General features: G+C 49.4%; 2 protein-coding genes across 3 annotated transcripts in view; both read left to right on the top strand.

Moving 5' to 3' along the window:
* The window catches only part of LOC122490296 (histone H2B type 1-A), a 348,434-nt gene that overhangs the window by 182,576 nt on the left and 142,161 nt on the right, over positions 1-23,697 (top strand). The window lies entirely within an intron of this gene.
* TRIM38 (tripartite motif containing 38) lies at positions 298-12,491 on the top strand. Of its 2 annotated transcripts, XM_043592873.1 has the most exons (7): positions 298-533; positions 2,310-2,853; positions 4,760-4,855; positions 6,790-7,020; positions 8,268-8,290; positions 8,386-8,498; positions 11,820-12,491. In XM_043592873.1, exons 2-7 carry the CDS (start codon positions 2,443-2,445, stop codon positions 12,341-12,343), a joined length of 1,398 nt encoding a protein of 465 aa, XP_043448808.1. In that variant the 5' UTR covers positions 298-533; positions 2,310-2,442; the 3' UTR covers positions 12,344-12,491. The 2 variants fall into 2 exon arrangements, with proteins under 2 accessions (XP_043448808.1, XP_043448810.1); XM_043592875.1 differs by lacking the exons at positions 298-533; positions 6,790-7,020 and having other exon boundaries at positions 2,316-2,853.

Below are 23,697 nucleotides of genomic sequence, written 5' to 3'. Positions count from 1 at the left end.
GGACCCCCGTGGCCCTCCTCTTCCCCCTCTCGGGACCCCTGCGGTCCTTCTCCTCCTGCTTCCGGGACCCCGCGGACATCCTTCCCCTCCTCCTCTCCCGGGGACCCCGCGCGGCACTCCTCCTCCTTCCCCTCCTCCTGTCCCTCCTCCTAGTCCTCCTCCTCCTCCTCCCGGGACTCCGCGGCCCTCCTCCTCCTCCACTTCCTCCCGAGACCTCGCGGCTCTCCTCCTCCTCCTCCTCCTTCCCCTCCTCCTCCTCGCCTTCCTCCCAGGACCCCGCGGCCCTCCTCCTCCCCCCACCCTCCTCCTGGGACTCCGCCGCCCTCTTCCCCCTCTCCCTCCTCCTCCCGGGGCTCGGCGGCCCGCTTCCTCCCGGACCTCGGGGGCGCCGCCCCAGACCTCCTTCCGGGACCTCCGGGCCCGCCTCCCACAGCAGTTTCGTTTCAGAGCCCGCGGTCGGCGAAACCGGGCGTCGGGAGGCGGCGGCGGCGGCGGCGGCCCGGGCTGGGCGGGCGTGCGTGGCGGGGGAAGCAGGTGGGACAGGGCGTCGGCGCGGGGGCCGGGGATGCGCGCGCGCGTGTGAGTGTGAGCGAGCGTGCGAGTGAGCGGGGGGGGGGGGGGCGCGTGCTGCCGACGCATCGCGCGAACCCTGCACACGGTCGGCACCGCTTTCCGGCTCCCGCCGGTGGTCTCCCGGGTCGGCGGGCGGTGGCGTCGGGGGAGGGGTGGGGGCGGGGGGCGGGCCCGGGGAGGGGAGCGCCTTCCCCCGTGCGGGCGGGCCCCGCGTGTGCCGGCGGAGAGCACCCCATCCCCACCCCTGCCGGGGCGCCGAGGTCCCCAGAGGAATTCCTCGGTGACTACGAGAGACGGTCCCGGCACCTTGAGCGGCACCCCCGTTTTCGGTTCTGTTACTGTCAAAGGAAAGGCCGCTCTCGGGGCGTCCCCGCCGCTCTGCCCCCCGCGGACGCGCGGAAGCGGGAAGTGGGGAACGGAGCGAGGTCCCCAGCCGCGCCGCGGTGGGCGCGGGGTCGCCCCCTCTGCTCCTGGTCACGCCTCCCCGTCCGGTGTCCCCCTACCCCCCCCCCCCCCGTCTGCTTCCCGCCTCCCCCTACACCCCCGCTTCTGCGGAGCCCCTGCGCTCCAGTCACCCCGAGACGCAGGCCCCGGCCTGGAGAAGACACAGCCCGCTCCCTAATTCTGCAGGAGCTCTGCCCCCCACGACAACCCCTCTCCCAGCTCCTTCTAGTTCTTTTCCCTCAGGCTGAGAGGACTCCGGAAAGGACACATCGGTTCTTCTCCTTGTCTTGTTTACTTTCATTATCGGTCCTGGTTGGGGCTCCCTGAGACTCTATTAACCCGCCTGTCTTTTGTTCCTTGTGGGCCTGAGTGCGGTGGGGTGGGGCGAGGGAGGGGGAGTGGCAGCGGGGAAGGGTAGAGTCACACTGGATGACCTCCATGGAATCCTTCATAGACCACCCAGTTACCTCGGTGTTCCTACCAGTCCCAAAGAAAGAGTTCTGGGAATAGGGACTCTGGATGTTTCCTCGAGCAGGCAAGAGTATCACGCTCCCTCCCTGACTTCTCTGTTGCTGCAGGAAACCTTCCTTGTCCTCTGTCAGTGTTTGCTGGGAGGAAACTTGCTGCAGTGACAGAGTGTTGCCTATGTGCTCCTGTGTAGCCACCAGTCACCGCAGCTGTTAAACGACTGAAATGTGGCTGGCCTGCTTGAGAAGCTGGATTTTTAAGTTTTATTTAATTTTCACGAATGTAAATGTAAGCGGCCACACGTGATAGTCACTCCTGTTTGGCACAACATAGCAACATTTGTTTGAAAAATTCTTAGTGTTTATTTATTTTAAAAAGAAAAATTTTTAATGTTTATTTTTGAGAGAGAGAGAGAGACAGAGTGCATGCTGGGGAGGGGCAGAGAGAGAGGGAGACGCAGAATCGGAAGCAGGCTCCAGGCTCAGAGCTGTCAGCACAGAGCCCGACACGGGGCTCGAACCCATGAACCCTGAGATCATGACCTGGGCCGAAGTCGGACGCCCAACCGACTGAGCCACCCAGGCGCCCCTAACGTTTATTTACTTTTGAGAGACAGAGCACAAGCGGGACAGAGGCAGAGAGAGAGGGAGACGCAGAATCCCAAGCAGGCTCCGGGCCCTGAGCTGTCAGCACAGAGCCCGCCACGAGGCTTGAACCCATGAACCGTGAGCTGAAGTCGGTTGCTTGACCCACCGAGCCACCCAGGTGCCCCCAACGCAGCTACATTTTACGTATCATCTAAATTCCAATCCGTTTCTTCTCTCGAGAAAGGAGACTCCAAGGCGCGTGGAGGCCAGCGCAGGGCACCGCGCCGAGGCTCGGGCGACGTGTACTTCCATCCCTGTGGATTTTCATCTCTGCCTCTCGATCCGGTATTGGAGCCTGTCAGGCAGAGCCATGGCCTCCCCCATAGTCACCAAGAAGATGAAGGAGGAAGTCACCTGCGCCATCTGCCTGCTCCTGATGGCGGAGCCCGTGAGCATCAGCTGTGGGCACAGCTACTGCAGGCAGTGCATCAACGACTTCCTGAAGAACCTACACCAGGAGGAGCCGTCGCTCAATGTGTTTTCCTGTCCCCACTGCCGGGCTCCGTTTCGGATGGCCAGCGTCCGGCCCAACAAGCACCTGGGAAATCTCATCGAAGCCATCAAGGAGATGGACCAGGAAATGTCGTGTGAGGAACACGGAGAGTTCCTCCACCTGTTCTGCGAAGACGAAGGCCAGCTCATCTGCTGGCGCTGTGAGCGGTCACCGCAGCACAAAGGGCACGACACAGCTGTCATCGAGGACGTATGCCAAGGCTACAAGGTAAGCGCGTGGACCGGAGGGGCTTTGGCGAGTACCGCTCCCATGCTGCCCCCCCCCCGGGCCTGAGGTTACGAGGCCTGTAACCCGAGAAAATGACCCTGAACTACAGCTGTCATCACGTCATCAGGTCCTGTCTTTCGTGGTGTGAAAAATGGTTTATTATGGGTCCTCATTGACTCAAGTCCTGACTGTCCATCTCGACCTCCAGCGGGAAGGCCACCCTTTTGTCCCTCTCCATTCTTGCTGTGAGGCGCTTGTCCGTGCTCCAGAACGCAACGCGCTCGAACCCAGCCCTGCGTGGTTTATTGCCTCACCCCGCGTGTGTCATTTTAGCAACCACAGTGGGCGAGACTGTGATACGCTCTGCACACACAGGAAGCAAAGATGCACCACCTTTCGGGTGTCCTACAGTCTAGTAGGGAAGACACGTCAGCAAAAGAGATTGCTCGGAGTGACCTGGCTTGGGTGGTGGGGGTGGGCACCGAGTGGGAGCGGCGTCTGACGAGCCTTCTGAGAAGTGACTCCTGAAGGACAGGTAACAATTAACCGTAGACAGAGGCCTGGAGAAAAGAGAGGGCGGGGCGTTCCAGAGAGAGGGGACCGTATGTGCAGAGGCACAGCGGGGCGTGGGATGGAGGGAAAGGCGGGTGATGGGCTGGGAAAGGAAGGTCTGGGCCCGGAACCGCAGCTTCAGCTCAGAGTCTAAATCCTAGCCCAGAGTGGCACTGGTCACTGGGGGGGAGGGGGGGGGCGCTTTTATTTGCAAATCGGAGGATCAGGCTGACTTTGAAAAGGACGTCTGGCCACCGATAAAGTAAAAATAGCAAGGGATAAAATTCAGATTATTCCCATAAGGAGGGGGAAATGGGACAGTTTCAAGCAAGATTTGGGAAGGGGAGCTGAAGGATTTGGAAATGATTGTTCACGGAGGCTGAGGTGGACGGAGAGGTTTGGGGCAGCGCCTACGTTTCTCACTCCAAAGCAGTAGAGGCAGGCTGGCCTTTGCCACAGGGAGCGAAGGAGGGGCACAGACCTGGCACCTTATTCTCTCTCTGTCCTGCTTAGACTAGAGGAAGATTGTTGTCCCCAGTGTGGTGCTCATGGTTCCCTCCCCCATGAGGTAGAGGTGGGTTTGGAGTAAGATTCCCGGGTCCCCTGGGTAGAAAGGGCGATATCATCTTTTCCTGACAAGCTTCACAGAGCCCTTTCCTGAGAACACTCAAGAATTAATAAGTATACTTACTGGGTTTACAGAAGGCAGGGGCTGACCCTTGTAGCATTAGCCACAGCTAGCAATTTGGGTCAGCTTAAAATTGGTTTCCATGAAAATGTGAGAAACTATTTTGAAAAATAACCCAAAAGCTTGATATCGATACTGAATCATTTCAGACTGGCTTCGTGGATTATCACTCTTCAAAACATACCAGCACCACCCTCCTCCATTAGCTGTCTCCATGAACTTGAGCTGGCATCCTGGTCTTTCCTTCCCGACTTAGCACAGCACACACAAAGTTCCCTGTGCGTCAGACATTCTGGCATTGGTTGTGTTTGGTTCAGCACATTCTTTTATAAAATCTACCTTGAAAAATTTTTTTAATGTTTATTTATTTTTGAGAGAGACACAGACAGAATGCGAGTGGGGCAGGGGCAGAGAGAGAGGGAGACACAGAATCCGAAGCGGGCTCCAGGCTCTGAGCCGTCAGCACAGAGCCCGACGCGGGGCTCGAACTCACGAACCGTGAGATCAGGACCTGAGCGGAAGTCAGGCGCCCAACCGACTGAGCCCCCCAGGGCGCCCCAATATCCAGTGTTATTCTAATAGTCTGGGAGGCCTGGGGTTCCTCTTACGTGCCTAAAGAAGAGTTGTCACATTGAATAGACTTTATTCACCCCATTTTCCCTTCAGGAAAGGCTCCAGAATGCCCAGATGAACTTGAAGCAGCTGGAAGAGGAGTGTACGAAACAGAAGGTGCTCGCCAGAAAGCAAATAAGCGAATGGAATGTAAGAATTTGGGTTCATTGATCTCAAGCTATTTTCTACCCTAGAGCAAAGGCGCGGCGGGTGATGGGTAAAACGGGATGATCATTTATTTTCCCTAAACCAGACCAAATAAAACCCGATAAAACCCAGAGAAGAAACCGTTACATGCTTCGATGCCCGTGGTGGTCTACATCTGTGAGAATTTATCTCCAATCCCTTCAACTTTCCAATAGTCATTGGCTGCAATGCCTGTGTAGGTGAGAGCCCTCCTTGCCTACGTTTCAAATTTGAAACACCTTACGGTACCTTCCTGGTTTGAAGGCCTCAACCTGATTACGCTGAAACGTTGACCACAGAGCAGAGTGTGTTCGCTCATAGGTTCAGAGGCCAGTCTTTGTGAACACCGAGAAAACAGTCACTCCGGATTGACCTCCTTGGCTGACTAGCTGCCCGTGATCAGAGATGCATTCCCGTATGGAAATATTTATGTAATCCATCAACACACGGCCGAACCCCTCAGGCTGGCCCACGCTTTGCCTCTCTCGGGGGTCTCTTCCGATCTCTGCCCTGCTCCTTTGGGTGCGGATGCTAAACCCGCAGAGGACGCTCTCCCTTCCCTCATTTCTGGGATCTTGGGCCATGGGGAGGATCTTGATTATAACTAATACGTACAGTGGGGCACCGGGGCGGGGCAGTCGGTTAAGCGTCGGTCTCGTGATTTCAGCTCAGCTCACGGTTTCACGGTCGTGAGATCGAGCCCTGCGTCGGGCTCCGCACTGGTGCATGGAGTCCGCTTGAGATTCTCTCTCTCCCTCTCCCTCTGCCCCTCCCCTGCTTGTGCCTTCTGTCTCAAGAAGAAAAAAAAAAAACAAAAGACACTAATATATACGGAAAACCCACCCAGGACACTTTTAGCACGACATCTCAGTCATCCAAACACTGCTTGAATTGGGAAAGCACTGGTGGAAAGTGCAGTTCTGTGTCTCCCAAAATGAAAGCCTGGTCCCACAAGACGTGTCATCTGGCTTCTGTCAGTCTACACATAACTATGATAAAATCCTTCCACCCCGACCTCCCCCTGCTGGTAGCACTGACCTTCCCTGCTGGCCTGTTGTCTTAGAGTCACGTCTCCAGATGTTCATCGCGAGCTTTTGCTTCGGGCCATTCCCTCAGGCCCAGAAATACCTCTTTACATCCCAAATAAAAACTGGGGTTCCCCCCCCCCTCTGTAAACCTTTAAAGCGTTTGGCTTCAGCCCTGGTTCCATGATCAAATTATCTGGCGCTCCCGCCCCTCCTTCCTCCTGCATTTGGCCGAAGAAGGGAATCAATCGGGTGACTGTATAGACTTGTGACAACTCTCCCACATCTGAGAACAGCCTACAGAGGAAATTTGTGACAGTCACCCAGCTCCAGTGACTCCTGGGAAAAGGATGTCACAGTAGCTGTGAAAACTTTTCTTCGGCGTGTATGTTAAAGTACACGTAACACAGAATTTACTGTTTTAATCCTTCGCAAGCGTACAATTCCATGGCACTATTTTCTCGTTATTGTGCAACCATCACCGCCACCTATCGGTGGGAACCACTGGTGGGAACCCCTCTCCGGAACCTTTTCATCAGCCCAAACTGAAACCGTGCCCACTAAACGCTCAACTCCCCATTCCTTTCTCCTCTCAGCTCTTGGTAACCACTCTCCCACTTTCTGTCTCTATGAATTTGACGAGTCTATGTACCTCATGTAAGTGGAATCCTACAACATTTGCCCTTTCGGGTCTGGCTTCTGTCACTTAGCATCACGCCTTTAAGGCTCACCCGTGTTGTAGCGTGTGTCCGAATTTCGTTCCTCGTCGAGGCTCGGTAGCATTCCGTTGCCTGTCCGCCACGTTTCATCGCTTCACCCGCTGACGGGCCTTTGGCTTGTTTCCGCCTTCTGAGCTTACTTTCTTGACTCTAGGAGAAGATAGAGAGTCAGAAACAAAAAATCCAGTCTGACTTCAAGAATCTTCAGAGCTTTTTGCACGAAGAGGAGAAGTCTTACCTGTGGAGACTGGAGAAGGAGAACAAGCAGACTCTACAGAGGCTGATGGATAACGAGGCCACTCTGAAACGGAAGAGCCAAGAACTCAAGAGTCACATCTTGGAACTAGAGAAGAGATGTCAGAGCTCAGCCCAGAAGTTGCTGCAGGTGGGGCCATGCGCTTGTGGGAAGGCACCCTCGACCTGTTAAGAGAAGAAGGGTGGGGCGCCTGGGGGGCTCAGTCGGTTGAGCGTCCGACTTCGGCTCAGGTCATGATCTCCCGGTTTGTGGGTTCGAGCCCCGCGTCGGGCTCTGGGCTGACCGCTCAGAGCCCGGAGCCTGCTTCGGATTCTGGGTCTCCTTCTCTGTCTGCCCCTCCCCCGCTCACGCCTTGTCTCACTCTGTTTCTCAAAAGTAAATAAATGTAAAAAAAAAAAAAAGAGAGAGAAGAAGGGTGAGGGAGCGTGGGAAGATTGGCAAGTTGCCTGTCTCGCCCAAAAGTGGCACACTGGTGAGGGGAATTTAAAGGAATGTTTAGATACACCTCGGTATCTACAGGGTGGCCTTCACTAGTCTGTAGGGTACCTTTATGCGAGTCAGAAAACTAGACCCCCACTGGGTGGACGTGGTGGGGTCCTTGGCCGAACAGGATCATGGGGTAACTTTTGCCACCATCCGCCTCTGTCCCATGTGCACAGAACCCTGACTGTCAAACTGCCTCCTGAAATGCTCCGCCGGGAGACTGGCGGATGTTCAGGTGGGGCAGCCAGCGTGAGTGACAGTTTTCCCTGATTTGTTCACAGAGCCCCCCACGGCCCTGATGGGGCCTTCTTTCAGCTGAATGAAAGACCCGGCCCAGTAAGGTCAACTGTGCCAGGAACTGTTCGTTCTAGTTTCCGCTAATGGAATTAAAGGTTCTCCCGCTGTAAGTGGGAGACTGTACGTGACCTGCCGTATCACTGTGTGATAACTGCCCCCACCATCTTCGTGGCCCATTTGCAGGGGGCTGTGCGTGGATTCGCCACGAAGGACCCTTTGTGGCAGGTGGTCTTTAATATGGGCTCGCTCTGAAAGAAACGAGGTCAAGGCAAGAAGGAAGTCTCGCCAGCGGGCACGTGGGCAAAGCTTCTGGCCTCTTGCGTCAGCATCCCACAGGCTGTGACTGCAGACCCCACAGCTTTCCACAGATCTCAGCAAGGCAGAGAACAGACTCAGAGGCTGACGAACGTCCTGTCATGCCGAACATCGCAGGAGGCCGGGGTGGGGATGATTCTATCTAGTGTCCGTCAATATCTGAGGCTGGGGTCACTCTCTTTGCTTCTTTGGAAGGAGCATTTCCGGAGAGCAGCCCGTGCGCCAATCCTCACGAAATACTCAGGTTCTCACACTCCCTTTTTGTCTTTGTTTCTCTGTAGGACGTGAAAGAGACTTTGCGCAGGTAAGTCCTATATGAATGCGGGAGGGGAGGGCCTGGGTAGATGGAGTTGAATGGAATGTATCACTGAAGAGACCCTTGGCCTCTCCTTGTTCTAGGAGTTCGGCTGTGAAGCTGGAAACACCAGAGGCCCATTCTTTGGAAGTTCATACTGTGTGCAGTGTCTCTGAGCTTTATTTTGATATGAAGAAAATGTTAAGGAGCTATCAAGGTATGTGAAGAATCCCGAAATGCTATGGGTGGAAGGGACCTTATGTGGTAATCACATTCGCCACCTGTCCCCGGGCAGGCTCATAGCCAGAGAGGTCATTTAGTGCCGTTTAGTGGTACTTCAGCGGAGACATAGCATATTGGTTATCTGTACAGACCCTTCAGATTCCTGCTCTCCCATATATTAGCTGAGTCATCCCAGGCAAACAACTTCCTCGATTTCCCCAGCTGAAAAATGAGAATGGGAAGACTTTCCACTTCCTTGGGTTGTTCATGAACCGTAAATATGTCCACGTGTGTAAAGTGCTTAGCGCAGTGCCTGGGACATAGTGTGTGTGGTTAATATTTTACTCAACTCTCGGAACGATGTAAGAAAGATAAGTAAGTGTTACGGACTTTGGCTCAAATGACTTTAGGACCGTGGCCCGGATGACACAGACGGTAAATGCTAGAAGCATGATGGAAACCAAGTTTTACCAAATCCAAAGCCAGAGCTTCTTGCTCTGTTGTTTCTCTCCCTCAGTGCTTTCTGTGTTGCCACTACTCTTATTTATAATTACAAAATTTAAAAAGCTCTGAAAACTGAAAGTGTTTTAAAACTTGTTTGGCCACAAAATCGGAGCTAACCTAAAATGATTTGGCGGCTGTATAATCTCTACCGGCAAACAAATGCAGCAGCTTACAACACCACACATGTATTATCTCACAGTTTTCGCTGGTCACAAAGCTGGGCACAGCTTAGTTGGTCTTTCGGTTAGGATCTCACGAGGCTGCAAATTAAGGTGGTGGCCAGGCTGGGTTCTCATGGAGACTAGCTAGACTGGGGAAGAATCCCCATCTAAGCTCACTCAGGTTGTTGGCAGAATTCATTGTTTTACGATCGTAGGGCTTAGGGCCCTGGCTTTTTGGGAGCTGTTGGCTAGAGACTGCCCTCGGCTTCTAGAATGGCTAGAGACTGCCCTCGGCTTCTAGAAGGCACCCCTCGACCTCTTGCACGTGGGCCTCTTTTTAAAAAAAATTTTTTTTCAACGTTTATTTATTTTTGGGACAGAGAGAGACAGAGCATGAACGGGGGAGGGGCAGAGAGAGAGGGAGACACAGAATCGGAAACAGGCTCCAGGCTCTGAGCCATCAGCCCAGAGCCCGACGCGGGGCTCGAACTCATGGACCGCGAGATCGTGACCTGGCTGAAGTCGGACGCTTAACCGACTGCGCCCCCCAGGCGCCCCAGCCTCTTAACATGGCCGATTTTATTAGTAGCATAGAGTTTATCATTAATTCTCTTAACTTTTAAATTTCTGTATTCATTCCAATTTTGCCTTCTCTCTTATCTTCTCTTTTGATAAGTCTTTTTAGACGTATGCTTGTTGTATTAGTCTTTTCATGAAAGCTACTTTTGGCTTTTCCTTCTCCATTGCATTATTTTCATTTCATTGGTTTATTGTTTCTTTGCCTTTTTTTTTTTTAAATATTTTTTTTCAACGTTTATTTATTTTTGAGACAGAGAGAGACAAAGCATGAACGGGGGAGGGGCAGAGAGAGAGGGAGACACAGAATCAGAAGCAGGCTCCAGGCTCTGAGCCGTCAGCCCAGAGCCCGACGCGGGGCTCGAACCCACGGGCCGCGAGATCGTGACCTGAGCTGAAGTCGGACGCTTAACCGACTGAGCCACCCAGGTGCCCCTGTTTATTTGCCTTTTTTAAAAAGAAATTCTCTTTGGGTTTCTCTGTTCTTTTTCTAATTTAAGTTGGATAGTTAGCTTCTTAATTTCCAACTTTTTTCTTTTTCTAAAATAAACACTTAAAGGCTATAAAATTTTCCTGAAAATTCCACCTTAACCCCACCGTATAATTTTTTGTATGTAGCATTCTATTATTGTTCAAGTCCAAATATCATCATATTATGATTTAGCAACATTTACATTTCCTATTATTTAGAATATTTTTTTAACTTAAAATTAAAAAAAAAATTTTAACATTTTAAATTTATTTTTGCGAGACAGAGAGACAGGGCGTGAGCAGGGGAGGGGCAGAGAGAGAGGGAGACACAGAATCCGAAGGAGGCTCCAGGCTCTGAGCTGTCAGCACAGAGCCAGAGGCGGGGCTCAAACCCACAGACCACGAAATCATGACCTGAGCCGAAGTCAGACACTTAATCGGCTGAGCCACCCAGGTGCCCCAAGAATATTTTTTTTAATGTTTATTGATTTTGAGAGTGAGAGAGAGCACGGGGAAGGGGCAGAGAGAGGGGGAAAGAGGGGAGAATTGCAAGCAGGCTCCACCCCGTCAGCGCAGAGCACGACCCGGTGCTCGAACTCAAGAACGGTGAGATCGTGACCTGAGCTGAGATCAAGAGTAGGATGCTTCACCGACTGAGCCACCCAGGCGCCCCCTAGAATATTTTTTATTATCTTTATTTGATTGGTTTCTAACCAGATTGTACTGAGGTCAGAGAATATGGTCTGTGTGATGTAGATTCACTGGAATGTGTTCAGACTTACTTTCCGACTAGTCTTTCCTCCGTACATCTTCTATCTATACCTGAGAAAAGTGCATAGTCTCCGTTTATTAATTGCCGAGCCTTACATATATTTATTAGGCCGGGCTTGTTGGGTTGTTCAGATCTTCCCTTTTTTTGCCTGCCTGATCTATCAGTTATAGGAAACAGAGTGGTAAAATACCACGTGATGATTGTAGACTTGTCTGTTTCTCCTTGCAATTCTGTAATTTTTGCTGTCCCGGTTAGTTCTGGTCCTTGACTTCTCCGAGTGACTAAGACGGTGATGATGCAGGTGATAGTGTTCCCATTACTACCACTTACTGGGCACTTGCCCATATTCCAGGAACTCTACCGAGCATTAAGCGTACCTAAACTCATTCAGTTCCCCCACAATTCTTTGTGATAGAGATGACAATTTCTAGTTCATATGTAACAAAATTGAGTCCCGGAGAATCACCTGCCTAAGCTCTCGCCACCAGTAAGAGAGGTGCCTGGGTTCCAGCATAGGCTGCTTTAACTTAAATTAAACTGTGCTCTCACAACAAAAAATGTGCCTTTCTTTCTTTCTTTCTTTCTTTCTTTCTTTCTTTCTTTCTTTCTTTTTCTTTCTCTCTCCTTCCTTCCTCCCTTCCTTCCTTCCTTCCTCCCATTTTTCTTCCTTCCTCTCTTCCTCTCTCCCTCCCTCCCTTCCTCCCTCCATCCCCTCCTGCCTCCCTTCCTCCCTCCATCCCTTCCTCCCTCCCTTCCTCCCTCCCTCCTTTCCTTCCCTCCTTCCTTCTTTATTGACTTACTTACTTAGTTACCTTTTTTTTTTTTTTTCCAGTCAACGTGACTCTGGATCCAGACACAGCCCATCATGAGCTAATTCTGTCTGAAGATCGGAGACAAGTGACTCGTGGATGCTTCCAGGAGAACCTAGGCAGTTCGTCTAGGAGATTCACCGTCTTACCCAGTATCCTGGGCTGTGAAGGCTTCACCTCAGGAAGACAGTACTTTGAAGTAGATGTAGGAGAAGGAACTGGCTGGGATTTAGGAGTTTGTTTGGAAAATGTGCATAGGGACGTTGGCGTGATACAGTGCCCTCAGTCTGGATTCTGGGCCATCAGACTATGTGTAAAGAAAGGCTACGTAGCGCTCACCTCTCCCCTAACGTCCCTTTATCTGAGGGAGCAGCCCCTGGTTGTGGGGGTTTTTCTGGACTGCGACGTCGGGGTTGTATCCTTTTACAACATGACCACTGGCTCCCACATCTTTACCTTCCCGAGGGCCTCCTTCTCCGATACTCTCCGGCCCTACTTCCGGGTTTATCAGCATTCTCCTTTGTTCCTGCCTCCCCCAGACAAGTAAGGAAAGTAGCAAAACCTTCTGGTTTAGCTAACGTAGAAAAGATCATGGAAATCCCTTGAGGGCAGAAATTTGGTCTGTTCTTTTCACTGCTCTTGCACTTGGAACTCTGCTGCACTCGTGGCTACTTAATAAACCTGCTTTGAATGAATGGATGGAAACCGCAGAAATCCACAGATGGTCAGCCTGAGCTCGAGGAAAGCAAGAGAATAGCAATGAGCATGCGTTGTCTTCTGCAGCCCCTCCGTGGGTTCAGAGCCTGGATTTACGGGAGTCTCTGGGTGACCCACAGGGAGACCCAGGGCTCAGGGGGTCTGCGTTCTCCCGGTTTGTCGGATGCCGTATGAACTCATGGGTGGGGAGTGAGGGAAAGCTGCAGTTGTCTCTGCCAGCTGCAAGGAAGAGCAGGAAAATCAAAATAGCAGTGATGCTTCTAACCGCTGACCTGGGATCAATCATCTGAGCCCTAGGCCCGGATGATGGGGCAAGTGCGGATGCCCACCAGGCCTAGCGAGCTCTGTCTGGGCAATAACAAGTGAAGTGTGAAAAGAATGAAACGTGGTCTACGACGAGATGTTCCGAATGGAAAGGAGAGAAAGAATGAAAACGAATTTTCTTGGGGGACTCAGTGCACCAACCTAGAAAGCTGTCTTCCTTTGTCTTATCCCTTCTCTAAAAGTCAATGGTTCCTTTGTTAAGATGCTGTAAGCCCCAGTGCCGGTCACACCTTTGAGTTCTCCGTCTCCTAGTGCTCCCATGTGTCTAGGGAGAACTCCGTTTCTCCTCTACCCTCTCACCCCTACCTACTCTGGCTGGATAGTTCACTTCTCACGACAGGTGCAATGTCCTACTGTTCATTTCAATTCTGACAAGTAACTAAAGTTCAAGCAGACCCCTTCGGTTGAGGGCTCAGTCCCGCAAGACTGTCCCCAGCCTCGGAGCCTGCTTGGGGTTTTCTCTCTCCCTCTCTCTCTCTGCCCTCCCCTGCTCACACTGTCTCTGCCTCTCTCAAAATAAATAAATAAACTTAAAAAAAAAAAAAAGATACATAGGATGGGGTCCAAAAACGTTCTTAGTACAGGAGCTTCTGTCCTTAATGGAGTTGGGGGTATGTCACCCAGCACGTGGACATGTTCATAACCCCTGTACCTTTGGGATTTTTATGGAGGTTCCATCACAAAGGCACGATCAGCTGTTACCCGACTACCAGTCCCTCCTCCCTTCCTTTCCAGAGGGTGGGGTGGAGGGGGGGGGTAGGCGGGATGACGCTGGAAGTTCTAAACCATGGCTTGGTCTTTCTGGTGACCTGCCCCCGTCCTGGAGCTATCCAGCAGCCACCCAAAGCTGCTTCGTTAGAACAAGAGATGCTCCTATCACTCAGCAAGTTCCAAAGGATTTAGGAGCCCTGTGCCAGGAACTGGGGGCAGTGACCAATACATATATTTTCTATGATCTCACGACACGTTAATAACTTCTCTTTGTGTCCTATTTGCCTTTTCTTAGTCTAATTGACGGGACCTAGTTGGAGAACGTAAGATAGGAAGAGGAAAGTGATCCCCCTCCCCCCAAGGAACCCCAGTTGTATGTGTTCTCTGGCCCCATCCTCTGAGTGCACGGACCTACTTCTGGAGCCTCAGACCCACGGGATATTTGAGAGACCACACCTTTGTGCAGGATAAGTCACTAAGTCGTCTCCACCTCTAGGTGTCCTGCAGTCCCATCTTATCCATAAGTGTAGTCTTTCCCAGTGGAACTCTGCTCAGAGAAGTCTATACCGTGAAACAGCCTGCTGAATAGGAAAGAACGATGATAAACATTCAGCTAAGACCTTTTTTTTTTAATTAACAAAACAAACCTTTGGAAGCCATAAGGGTAATCGAGATAAAATGAGAAACTGATTCAGGTGCAGGCAAGTTCCAGAAAGAAAACGAAGTTCTGCTCGTCCTTAAGGGGAAAAATGCTACCATACTGGATAAATCATTGACTATTCGAATGCAGAGTTTTAAAAAAGAAAACAGGAAGTAAAATGGAATCAAGAGAGCATATGCAGGAAATCCTAGCTTTGAGAGTAATTTGAAGAATTGCGTGCAAATAAATTTGAAAATTTTGAGAAATTACTTTTTAAAAGAAATCGAATGACCTAACTGATTCAAGAAGGGGAATGAAAATCGAAACAGACTAGTACATGCAAATGGCATTCAGGAAGTTACAGAATCCCAATTAAATACACGGAAACAAAACAGATAAAGAGTAGATGATTTTATGGCTACTTTTTTTCCCCCCCCCAAAGGAATAGCGATGCATTGCTATTGGGAGATTAGATTGAGTTCTGTTGACCAGACAACCCAAAATGATAGTGGCTGAAAGAGGTTCATGTCTCTCCCATACAAAAACAGTCCAGATGTAGAAGTCCAGGAAATCCAGAAAGTCCGGGGCCGGTCTGGAAACTCCACAGATTTGCCAGGTTCCTGTTAGCAGCCCTTCCCCCACAGCTGGGATCTAAGCCGGCTAGAGCTCCAGCCATCTCACCTGGATTCCAAGCTGTAGGGCGGAGAAGGGAACATGGAAGTAAAGGGCATGCGTGTGACAGCTATTTTTGACGTAGCTTCCTAAAACCTACCGTACAACTTTCTGCTTGCGTTGTCTCAGCCAGAACTTAGTCTAAGACCTCACCTAGGGAACTGAGAAATAGCCTCGTTCTTCAAGGCGGCCGGCTAACATTCCGAGATTCTCACGTCAAGGAAGTAAGGGAGATTAGACATTGAGGTAGATGACAACGTCACCACATGCAGATATTAAACGGTTCTAGTTAGTGGATTAAAAAAAAAAAAAGCCTACAAACTCATTGACATAAAAACTTGACAAAGATCCCCCCACAGCCACCAAGGAAATGAAATCTGATAACTGTCTCAGACAGCTATAACAAAATACTACAGGCTGGGTGACTTAAACGGAAAACATTTATTTTTCACACTTCTGGAGGCTGAGAAATCCAAGATCAAGAAGCTGGGCTGATTGGGTTCCAGGTGAGAACCCTCTTCCTTGTTTGCACTGCACAAACCAGACTCACGTTCCGCTTTTGTACCTGGAAAGAAGATGACACGAAGGACCCGTGGGCCGTCATGGCTGTAAAAGACTAAGTCAAGGCCATTCACTGAATGCGTGTCAATTTCTGCCTCCAGCCACCCCCAGACTTGGTTGCTTAAAACTGCTACCAATGATTATACTTACAATACACTTAACCTCCACGGGCTGGAGGTTCTTGTAGCCAGGGCTGCAGGTGGCTGAACCCGGTCCTGCCTTCTCCTGTCTCTTTAACACCTGGAGAGTCGGCGGTCCCTGCCTGGTCCGGGATGGGCTCACCCATGAGTCCAGAGGTTGGCAGGCTATTGCCTGGAGTCCCTCCTCCTCTTGGCAGATAAGCTCAGCCTCTTTCACGTAGTTGCTCAGGTTATGAGAGAACCAAGAGGGGACCAGGTTGCAATGCACCTGGCTCTTTTCAAGCATCTGCTTCGGTGACATTTGTGAAATCACTTGGCCAAGCCCAGATCCAAGGGAGAGACAAATACATTCCACCTCTTGACGGGAGAAGCTTCAGCGTTACGAATGCAAAAGCAGACAAACACATGGGATGAGATACATTTGGGGCAAATTTTGCAATCTATCAGAAGAAACTTGTGGCTTAAAGTCTCAACAACTAGGGGCGCCTTGGTGGCTCCATCGGCTAAGCGTCCGACTTCAGCTCAGGTCATGATCTCAGGGTTCCTGGGTTCGAGCCCCGTGTCAGGCTCTCTGCTGACAGCTCAGAGCCTGGAACCTGCTACAGATTCTGTGTCTCCCTCTTTCTCTGCCTCTCCCCCACTCACGCTCTGTCTCTCTCTCAACAACAACAAAAAAAAGTGTCAACATTGAAACTAAGGGAGGGAGGGAGGGAGATTCAGACACCCTGAGTCCTCCAAAGACCTTTCATCCCAATTCCCTTCTTCCTGGGAGTAAGGGAGACAAGAAAGTGTTGTTTAGGAAGGTGTCTGATGAGCATGTTAACGAGCATGCGGTCAAGAGAATCAGTCAGGCTGCTTGAATTTACCCTGAGTGTCTCTGGACAAGTGAAAAGGGTCCCTCCCGTGCTAATCTAGGAGTCAGGCGTCTCTTCACTGCAGTGCACAGGCAGGGCTCTCAGTCCTCAGAGCTCATTCCGGCATGTCTGGAGGTGGGGGTTCCGGAGACAACGGCCAAGAAAGAATTCTTGAGACGTTTTTGGTGCAAAAAGGTGATTTTATTCTAGCACAGGGACAGGACCTGGGGACAGAAAAGAGCTGCCCTAGGATTGTGAGGAGTGACTGATTACATAAGATTTTCTTTCCCATGGAGGTGGGGGTCCCAGGGAAGTGAGTCTACAGGTTTCTGGGGATGGTGTTTTTCTTGTAAATTACTAAGACAGTTGCAAACTGATGAAGAGTCATGTCCCGTGTCCCGCATGACTGTGATCTCTAGCAGTTAACCATTTGTTTTTCCCTTCCCTTTGTTTTGGGGCATCAGGGGCGCCTGAGGACTGTCACACAGACCCCACTCCAGAGGAGGCGGTGTATGTAGGGTGTTAGCTTGTGCTCTGCCTTCTTTTCCCTTTGCTCCCTCATCAGCTCTCCTTCCCACCTGCCTTGCGTCTCAGCCTGTGTCTCTTTTCTCCAGTCTGAGGACGGGACTGATTTTTCTTTGACATCTTGGTGCCAATCCTAAATGCCTGCTTTAGTTTACTGGACACCCGGGGTCCATAAAATATATCAAGTGAAGTTTAAAAATAGAAAATTCCACCCTCTATGGGACAGATCTATGTCTGATTTTATTTACAAGAGGATACGTGAGGCCACCTTTCTGGGTCTCCCTTTCCTGGAGAGTAATACGGGGCCATAATCCCAGGCTGTTGTGAGAAGTGCTCAGGTACAGAACACCAGCTATGTAACACAACAGATTGGGTTTTTCTGTTAATTTAACAATTGCAAAGCACTTTCCTATTGACCTGCTAAAGACGAATTCTTGGACCGCCATCATGTAATCTTTGCGGGACCCTGGGTAATTCAACCCCTTCTCTGGGCCTCCATCACTCCAGAAAAAGTCCTAATTCAGTTGTAGAGACGACAAAGAAAAGCATTCACTACTGTGGGGGACTCGGCCCAGATCGGTGGTTCTCAACGCCTGCAGCCCACGGTGTGATCTGGAGAGCTTTTTCCCGACACACCTAAGCCGGCCTGCCCCTGGCAAATCACAAAGGGATGTGAGCCCGGGAGCCCAGGCCCAGGGTTGACATCTTGAGCTCCTATAGTGACACTGAAGGGGCCTCTCCCCCGGAGGGATCATTTCTTTGGTCTTACCCAGGTCCCCCCCACCCCAGGAGCCACAGGGATGGTGGAGCACCCCCTTCTCTCCTGAGGCCTGTTCTGGGGGAGTTCAAGGTCCCACCCGCCATCACCCCTTCCCCTCGAGCCTGTCGTGTGCGCCACCCGCGGGGCGGGCAGGCGCCCGAGCGCGGCCCGCAGGACCGGCCCCTCCACGCCGGCGCTCCTCGGCGCAGACTCCACCGCCGTCCGGAGCGGGGGAGACCTCGCGAGACCGGATTCCGAGTCCGCGGCCGCGGCGCAGCGTCCGCCCCTCCGAGCCCTGCCCCGCCTCCGGCCGCCGGAGCCCCGCCCACCGCGCCGGCCCCGCCCCCTTCAGCCGCCCGCCGGCGGCGCCCTGGGAATCTCCCGGCCGCTCCCGATTTTCCTCGTTTCCTTCAGTGGGCGGGCGCTCCCGCAAAGGAGCTGATCCTGGGGGAGTCTTCAGGGGATGCAGATGGAGACCCCGGGTCTGAGGCGGGCAGAGCCGAAAGAAGTGAGGCGAGTAAAGAGACCCCCGCAGGGTGGGGTGGGCCGGGCACCACCGACCCCTCCTAGCCTTGTCCTGGGGGTGCTGCAGCCGCCGGGCTTTCCGGAGAAAGCCTGCCAACGGAACAGTACAAAACTACCTGGGCACCCAACCCCCAGATCTTTAAAAGTTAACATCTGACTGTGTTTGCTTCGGATTGTGTTTAGGGAAATAACAGGTGACAGGCTTTTATTAAAAATATGAAAAGGGACTTTCCGAAATATTAGATGCGGCGTGACATCATTTAAATGAAGTTTTAAGGACAGGCAAAACCGCATTAAATGCTGTCTTGCTGCGCCCACCGCGGGCATCTAACCTTTTGTCACTCGCTCTTTCCCCCGCGGGGTATTGATTCTGTTTATCTATGTAGATACAAACAGTTGAGTCCATTGTATTGAAAGAATAAATCGTATGTATTCCTGTGTTCTCTGTTGCTGAACGTTTAGGCTGTTTATTTGCCCAGTGGGGATATTGGTGGAGAGCGGGCAGGCTCTGACGCTGGCATCTCCTGGTGTTTCTAAGATGTTTTTAAGACGCTTCCGTGCTGCTGCGTCTAACCTACCTAAATCCTGACACTGTAGAGTACTTCTCCGCAGTGTGCATAGTTTTTCACCCTCCCAGTGACAGACTCTCAAATTCCAAGTTGTTAAGTGCTGCCAGATACTCTTCCTGGTGGCTTCAGCATCTAGAGTCCTGCACCAGCGGGAGAGTTCTTATGTCCCCTGAAGCCGTCAGCGCTTGCTTCTATCTAGCTTTATAATTTGTGCCAAATAGGGAGTAAAATGACACCTCATTGTGTTACCTGTCCATTTTGAGGAGTTGTAACAATCCTCTAAATGATTGTTAGCATTTCCGTTTTTTCATCTGTATTCTACCAGATGATACCGTTTGTCGATTTCGAGTCAGTTACATGTTTTTGTTGATTTCTCAGATGTTGATATAGTTTAGCTGTTAACTCTTTTCTTGGTTTTTGATATTTCAAGTATCTTCTCACAAACACGGTAACTTTGTCATAGATTCTTAATTGAACTGGAAGCCTGAAGTTTAATGTAATCAAAAGTATTAATTCTGATCAATGCCAGTGGAATTTCCTTCAAGTATTCATGTGTTTGTTTGTTTACTGTTTATTTCAAACCTCAGAGTTTACCCTACACTCTTCGGCATTTAATTTAATTCAACTGGATCCCACCTTTGTAGGTGATGGAGGGTTGGGATCCAGTTTATTTTTGTCATTCAGTGAGTTTTCCCAGCACCATCTACAGACTATCTGTTCTTTCCCCATTGACGTGCGTTGCTTCCTTTTCATACGTTCAACCCCTGTAGCCACCCACGTCTCTCTCCGAGCTCTTATCTTCCGGTGTCTTGTATTTCTTCCACTCTTGCAAACGGGGCTGCAGCTTATATTCTAGTACACATCTCTGTGCATATGTACAAGAATTTTTCCAGGGCGTATACCAAGAAGGAAAATTGTTGGGTGTTAGGGGATGCACACTTTCAACTGGACTCCGGACTGCCAAGTTGCCATGCGTTTTTTCCCCACATTCCTGCCGTTGAGGGTGTGAAATGATATCTCACTGTTGTTTTAATTTGCATTTACTTGCTTTTTGCAAATTACTTGTCATTTTGTAGTTTCTTCTTCTGCCAGTTGTCTGTTGGTATATCTTTGTCCAGTATTCTTTTGGGTTGTTTTTCTTACCTGGCTAATTTTTAAGAGGTTTTTATGAATTTTGGGTTCTAATTCTTAGTGAGGTAACAAATAGTTTCTATGAGTATATTGTTTGTCCCTTAATTGTGATTAGAATGGGTCTTGTCCTCTAGAAAATGTTAATTTCGGATTGTTCAAGTTGAATACCATATCCCTTAATCATTTTTTGGTTTTGTATCTGATTTAAGAAACTCTGCCCTTCCCCTGCGGTCATAAGTATTCTTATTTTCTACTAAAAATTTCAAAGATTTTCTTTTCTAATCTGTACCTTTATTGGATCTGGAACTTTTTGTGAGGAGTAGACTATAATTTCCTTTTGGTTCTATATGAAAGGCAGTTACTCAGCCTGAGTTCTCAGTCTCTCTCCACCAACTTTTAGTATTACTTCTGCTGTATGCTGTGCGTGGCACCGTTTCTGGGCTTTTCTTTTATTGTACTGATTTCCTTGTGTATTTCTGAATCAGAGCTCTCTCCTCCGTTGGGGAAAGTAAATAGTCCTGCCAACAAAAGACACCTCCTCCCCCTCCCCGGAAGGTCGGGCCTCATAAACACACCATCAGCAGGGAAGGCTGATGTGGCATGGTTAGAGATTGGACTTCTCACTGTGACCTCACCCAGGATTCAGCTAGTGTAATCCTTCCACCCCAGTTGTTCAGCGACTTAGCAGGAGCCTTAATCTGTATAAAAGCCCCGTACGTGTGTGCTTGGTGGGGAGAGTGAGGGAGTGAAGCGGGGACAGTCCTGTTCTCCGGATCTTCACATCCACGTGGTCTCGGAGGTGGAATCTCATCATGAAGGGTTGCCGTTTTTAGTTTTATTTGTTTAAACGTTAAGTATCTTCTTTAGAAATTAAAGCGTCACTAAGGCTTAACATATAGTATGTTTACACCCCCATATGAGTGAGTTTATCTGATAGCTTTTAGGTGATAGATAAACCAGGGCCTTTTGAAAAAAACCAGAATGATGAAATATGGAAGGACTGAGTGGCCTCTGTCAGGAAGGGCAACTTTAAAACTATAGGCTAAAAGAAAATTTAGAGGTTTTTGATTTTAATTCATCGTGCCATTATTTCTCCTCTTTAATTTCCATGTATATGTATTTATAAGTTGATTATAGTATTTTCAGTGTTTCCTGTGCTTAATTATCCTGGTAATTGTCACCCACCCCATTCCAGCCAAGAATCTACTTAATAAAAAATCAACTTTATTGAGGAATCATTGGGACAACAAAATGCACCTGTATTAATTATATGATACACTAAAATTTATATACCCGTGTAGTTACCGTCATAATCAAGATACAGAATATTTCCATCAACCAGACAGTTTCCATGTGCCCCTTTGTACACAGTCCCCCGTCCCCCAGCCAACCACTGATCTGCTTTCTGTTAATAGCTTGGTTTTTCCATTCCGAAGATTTCATATGAATGGAATTTACATCGTGTATTCTTGTATCTGCTTTATTTTTCTCGATCTGTTTTTTTTTTTTCAACGTTTTTTTTTATTTTATTTTTGGGACAGAGAGAGACGGAGCATGAACGGGGGAGGGGCAGAGAGAGAGGGAGACACAGAATTGGAAACAGGCTCCAGGCTCCGAGCCATCAGCCCAGAGCCTGACGCGGGGCTCGAACTCACGGACCTCGAGATCGTGACCTGGCTGAAGTCGGACGCTTAACCGACTGTGCCACCCAGGCGCCCCTCGATCTGTTTTTGAGATTCATCCATGTCGTTGCACGCGTCCCGGCTTGTTCCCTTTTATTGCCGTGTGTCATTATATGGATACATGACATTAATTTATCTAGTCACCTGTTGACGGGTGTTTGGGTTGTTTGTAATCTATGAAATTGTGGGAAAAAAAAACGAGATGTTTGTCTACAAGTCATGGTGTGGACATGTTTTCATTTCTCTTGGATGGAATCGCTGGGCCGTAGAAGGTGTTTGTTTAACTGTGTAAGAACAGCCATACTGTCTTTCCAGAGCGGTCGTGCCATCGTCCCCTTTGTTCCACAATGTGTGGGGGTACTGGTTCCTGCATACCCTTGCTCACACCAGATCAGCGTTTTTAATTTGGGGCATTCTGTCCGGTGTCAAGTGGTGTCTCATTGTGATTTTGACCTTGTATTTCTGTAATAACTAATAATATTTAGAACCTTTTCATGCACTATGAAAAGTACTATGTGCTACATCTCTTGAAAACTTACTTTGCTTTTTCTTTTTCTTTTTTTTTTTTTTTTGCATTTTGTCTTCCTGAGTGGTAAGTTTCTTTCTATTTTCTGGGTACAAGTCCTCTGCCAGACAGATGTATTATAAATATTTTCTTTCAGTCTGTGGTCTCTCTTTTCATTGTCTTAACTGTTTTTTTGAAGGACAGAAATTTTTACTTTTAATGAGGTAAAGTTGTCATTTTATCATTAATGGTTCACGGGGTTTTTGTACTTTTTAAGTTTATTTTATTTTGGTGAGTGGTGGGGCAGAGAGAGAGAGAGAGAGAGGGAGAGAGAGAATCCCAAGCAGGCTCTGCACTGTCACCCTGGAGCCCGACGCGAGCTCACAAACCATGAGACCGTGAGTGACCTGAGCCAAAATCAGGAGTTGGACACTTAACCGACTGAGCTCCCCAGGCGCCCTGATTTTTTTTTTCTTTTGTATTTTTAAGAAATCTTTGCCTATCCTGAAGTATTGAAGATTTTCTTCTATGTTTTCTTTTATTTAAAAAAATTTTTTTTTCAACGTTTATTTATTTTTGGGACAGAGAGAGACAGAGCACGAACGGGGGAGGGGCAGAGAGAGAGGGAGACACAGAATCGGAAACAGGCTCCAGGCTCCGAGCCATCGGCCCAGAGCCTGATGCGGGGCTCGAACTCCCGGACCGCGAGATCGTGACCTGGCTGAAGTCGGACGCTTAACCGACTGCGCCACCCAGGCGCCCCTGTGTTTTCTTTTAGAAGTTATGTAATTTTTATTTTTACATTAAGTCTGTGATCCATTTGAAGTGTAAGAGTTAAGAGTTTTTCTCCCCTTCAGGGATATCTAGTGGTTTGAGAACCATTTGTTGAAAAGATTGTTCTTCCCCTACTGACTAGCCTTGGCCCTTTGTCAAAATCAGTTGACCGTAGATGTTTGGAACTATTTCCCGGAACTCTGTTCTGTCCCATTGGTCTTTCTGTCTATCCTTCTACAAGGACATATTGACATACTGTCTTGACTACTACAGCTTTTTAATGAAATCTTAAAATTAGAGAGGAGTAAGTCCTTAGACTTTTCTTCTTCTTTTTTTTTTTAAAGATTGATTTGGCTGTCTCTGGCCCTTGGCATTTCCGTGTGAATTTAGAATCAGATTGCCAGTTTCTCCCCAACCCCCCCAAAAGCGCCAGCTGTATTTTTTTTATCGGGATTGTATTAAAGCTGTTCTATCCGTTTGGAGAGAATTGAAGTTTCTCCCATTTATTTAGGTCTTACTGAATTGATGTCAGAGGAGCATAAGGGAACTTTCTGGAGTGACAGAAATATTCTGTATCTTGGTTAGGGAAACGAGGGAACATACATTTGTCAAAACTCATCAAGCTGAACATTTAAATTCTGTGTCCTGTATGCAAGGGACTGCAATGAAGTTGATCTAAAAAGTAGTAACAAAAATGACCTCCGTTATTCCATTTTTCTTTCATTCACGTGATTCATAATCATCAGAATCATTTGACTGACCCAGTTCTTTGCTGAAGGTTCTGCGTTGGTTCGTTACTGTCTCACTTACC

The sequence above is a fragment of the Prionailurus bengalensis genome, chromosome B2 (genome assembly GCF_016509475.1).
Source record: "Prionailurus bengalensis isolate Pbe53 chromosome B2, Fcat_Pben_1.1_paternal_pri, whole genome shotgun sequence".
In the NCBI taxonomy this organism is placed as follows: domain Eukaryota; kingdom Metazoa; phylum Chordata; class Mammalia; order Carnivora; family Felidae; genus Prionailurus; species Prionailurus bengalensis.
Note: the sequence above shows the minus strand (reverse complement) of the source record. Positions and strands in the feature narration are given on the sequence as shown.

What these genes read in the sequence shown, in the direction of transcription:
- TRIM38 (XM_043592873.1), top strand. Translation starts at nt 2,443, where the DNA reads ATGGCCTCCCCCATAGTCACCAAGAAGATGAAGGAGGAAGTCACCTGC. An exon ending in ACGTATGCCAAGGCTACAAG is followed by an intron (nt 2,854 to 4,759) that starts GTAAGCGCGTGG and finishes TTTTCCCTTCAG; the next exon opens with GAAAGGCTCCAGAATGCCCA. An exon ending in CAGCCCAGAAGTTGCTGCAG is followed by an intron (nt 7,021 to 8,267) that starts GTGGGGCCATGC and finishes GTTTCTCTGTAG; the next exon opens with GACGTGAAAGAGACTTTGCG.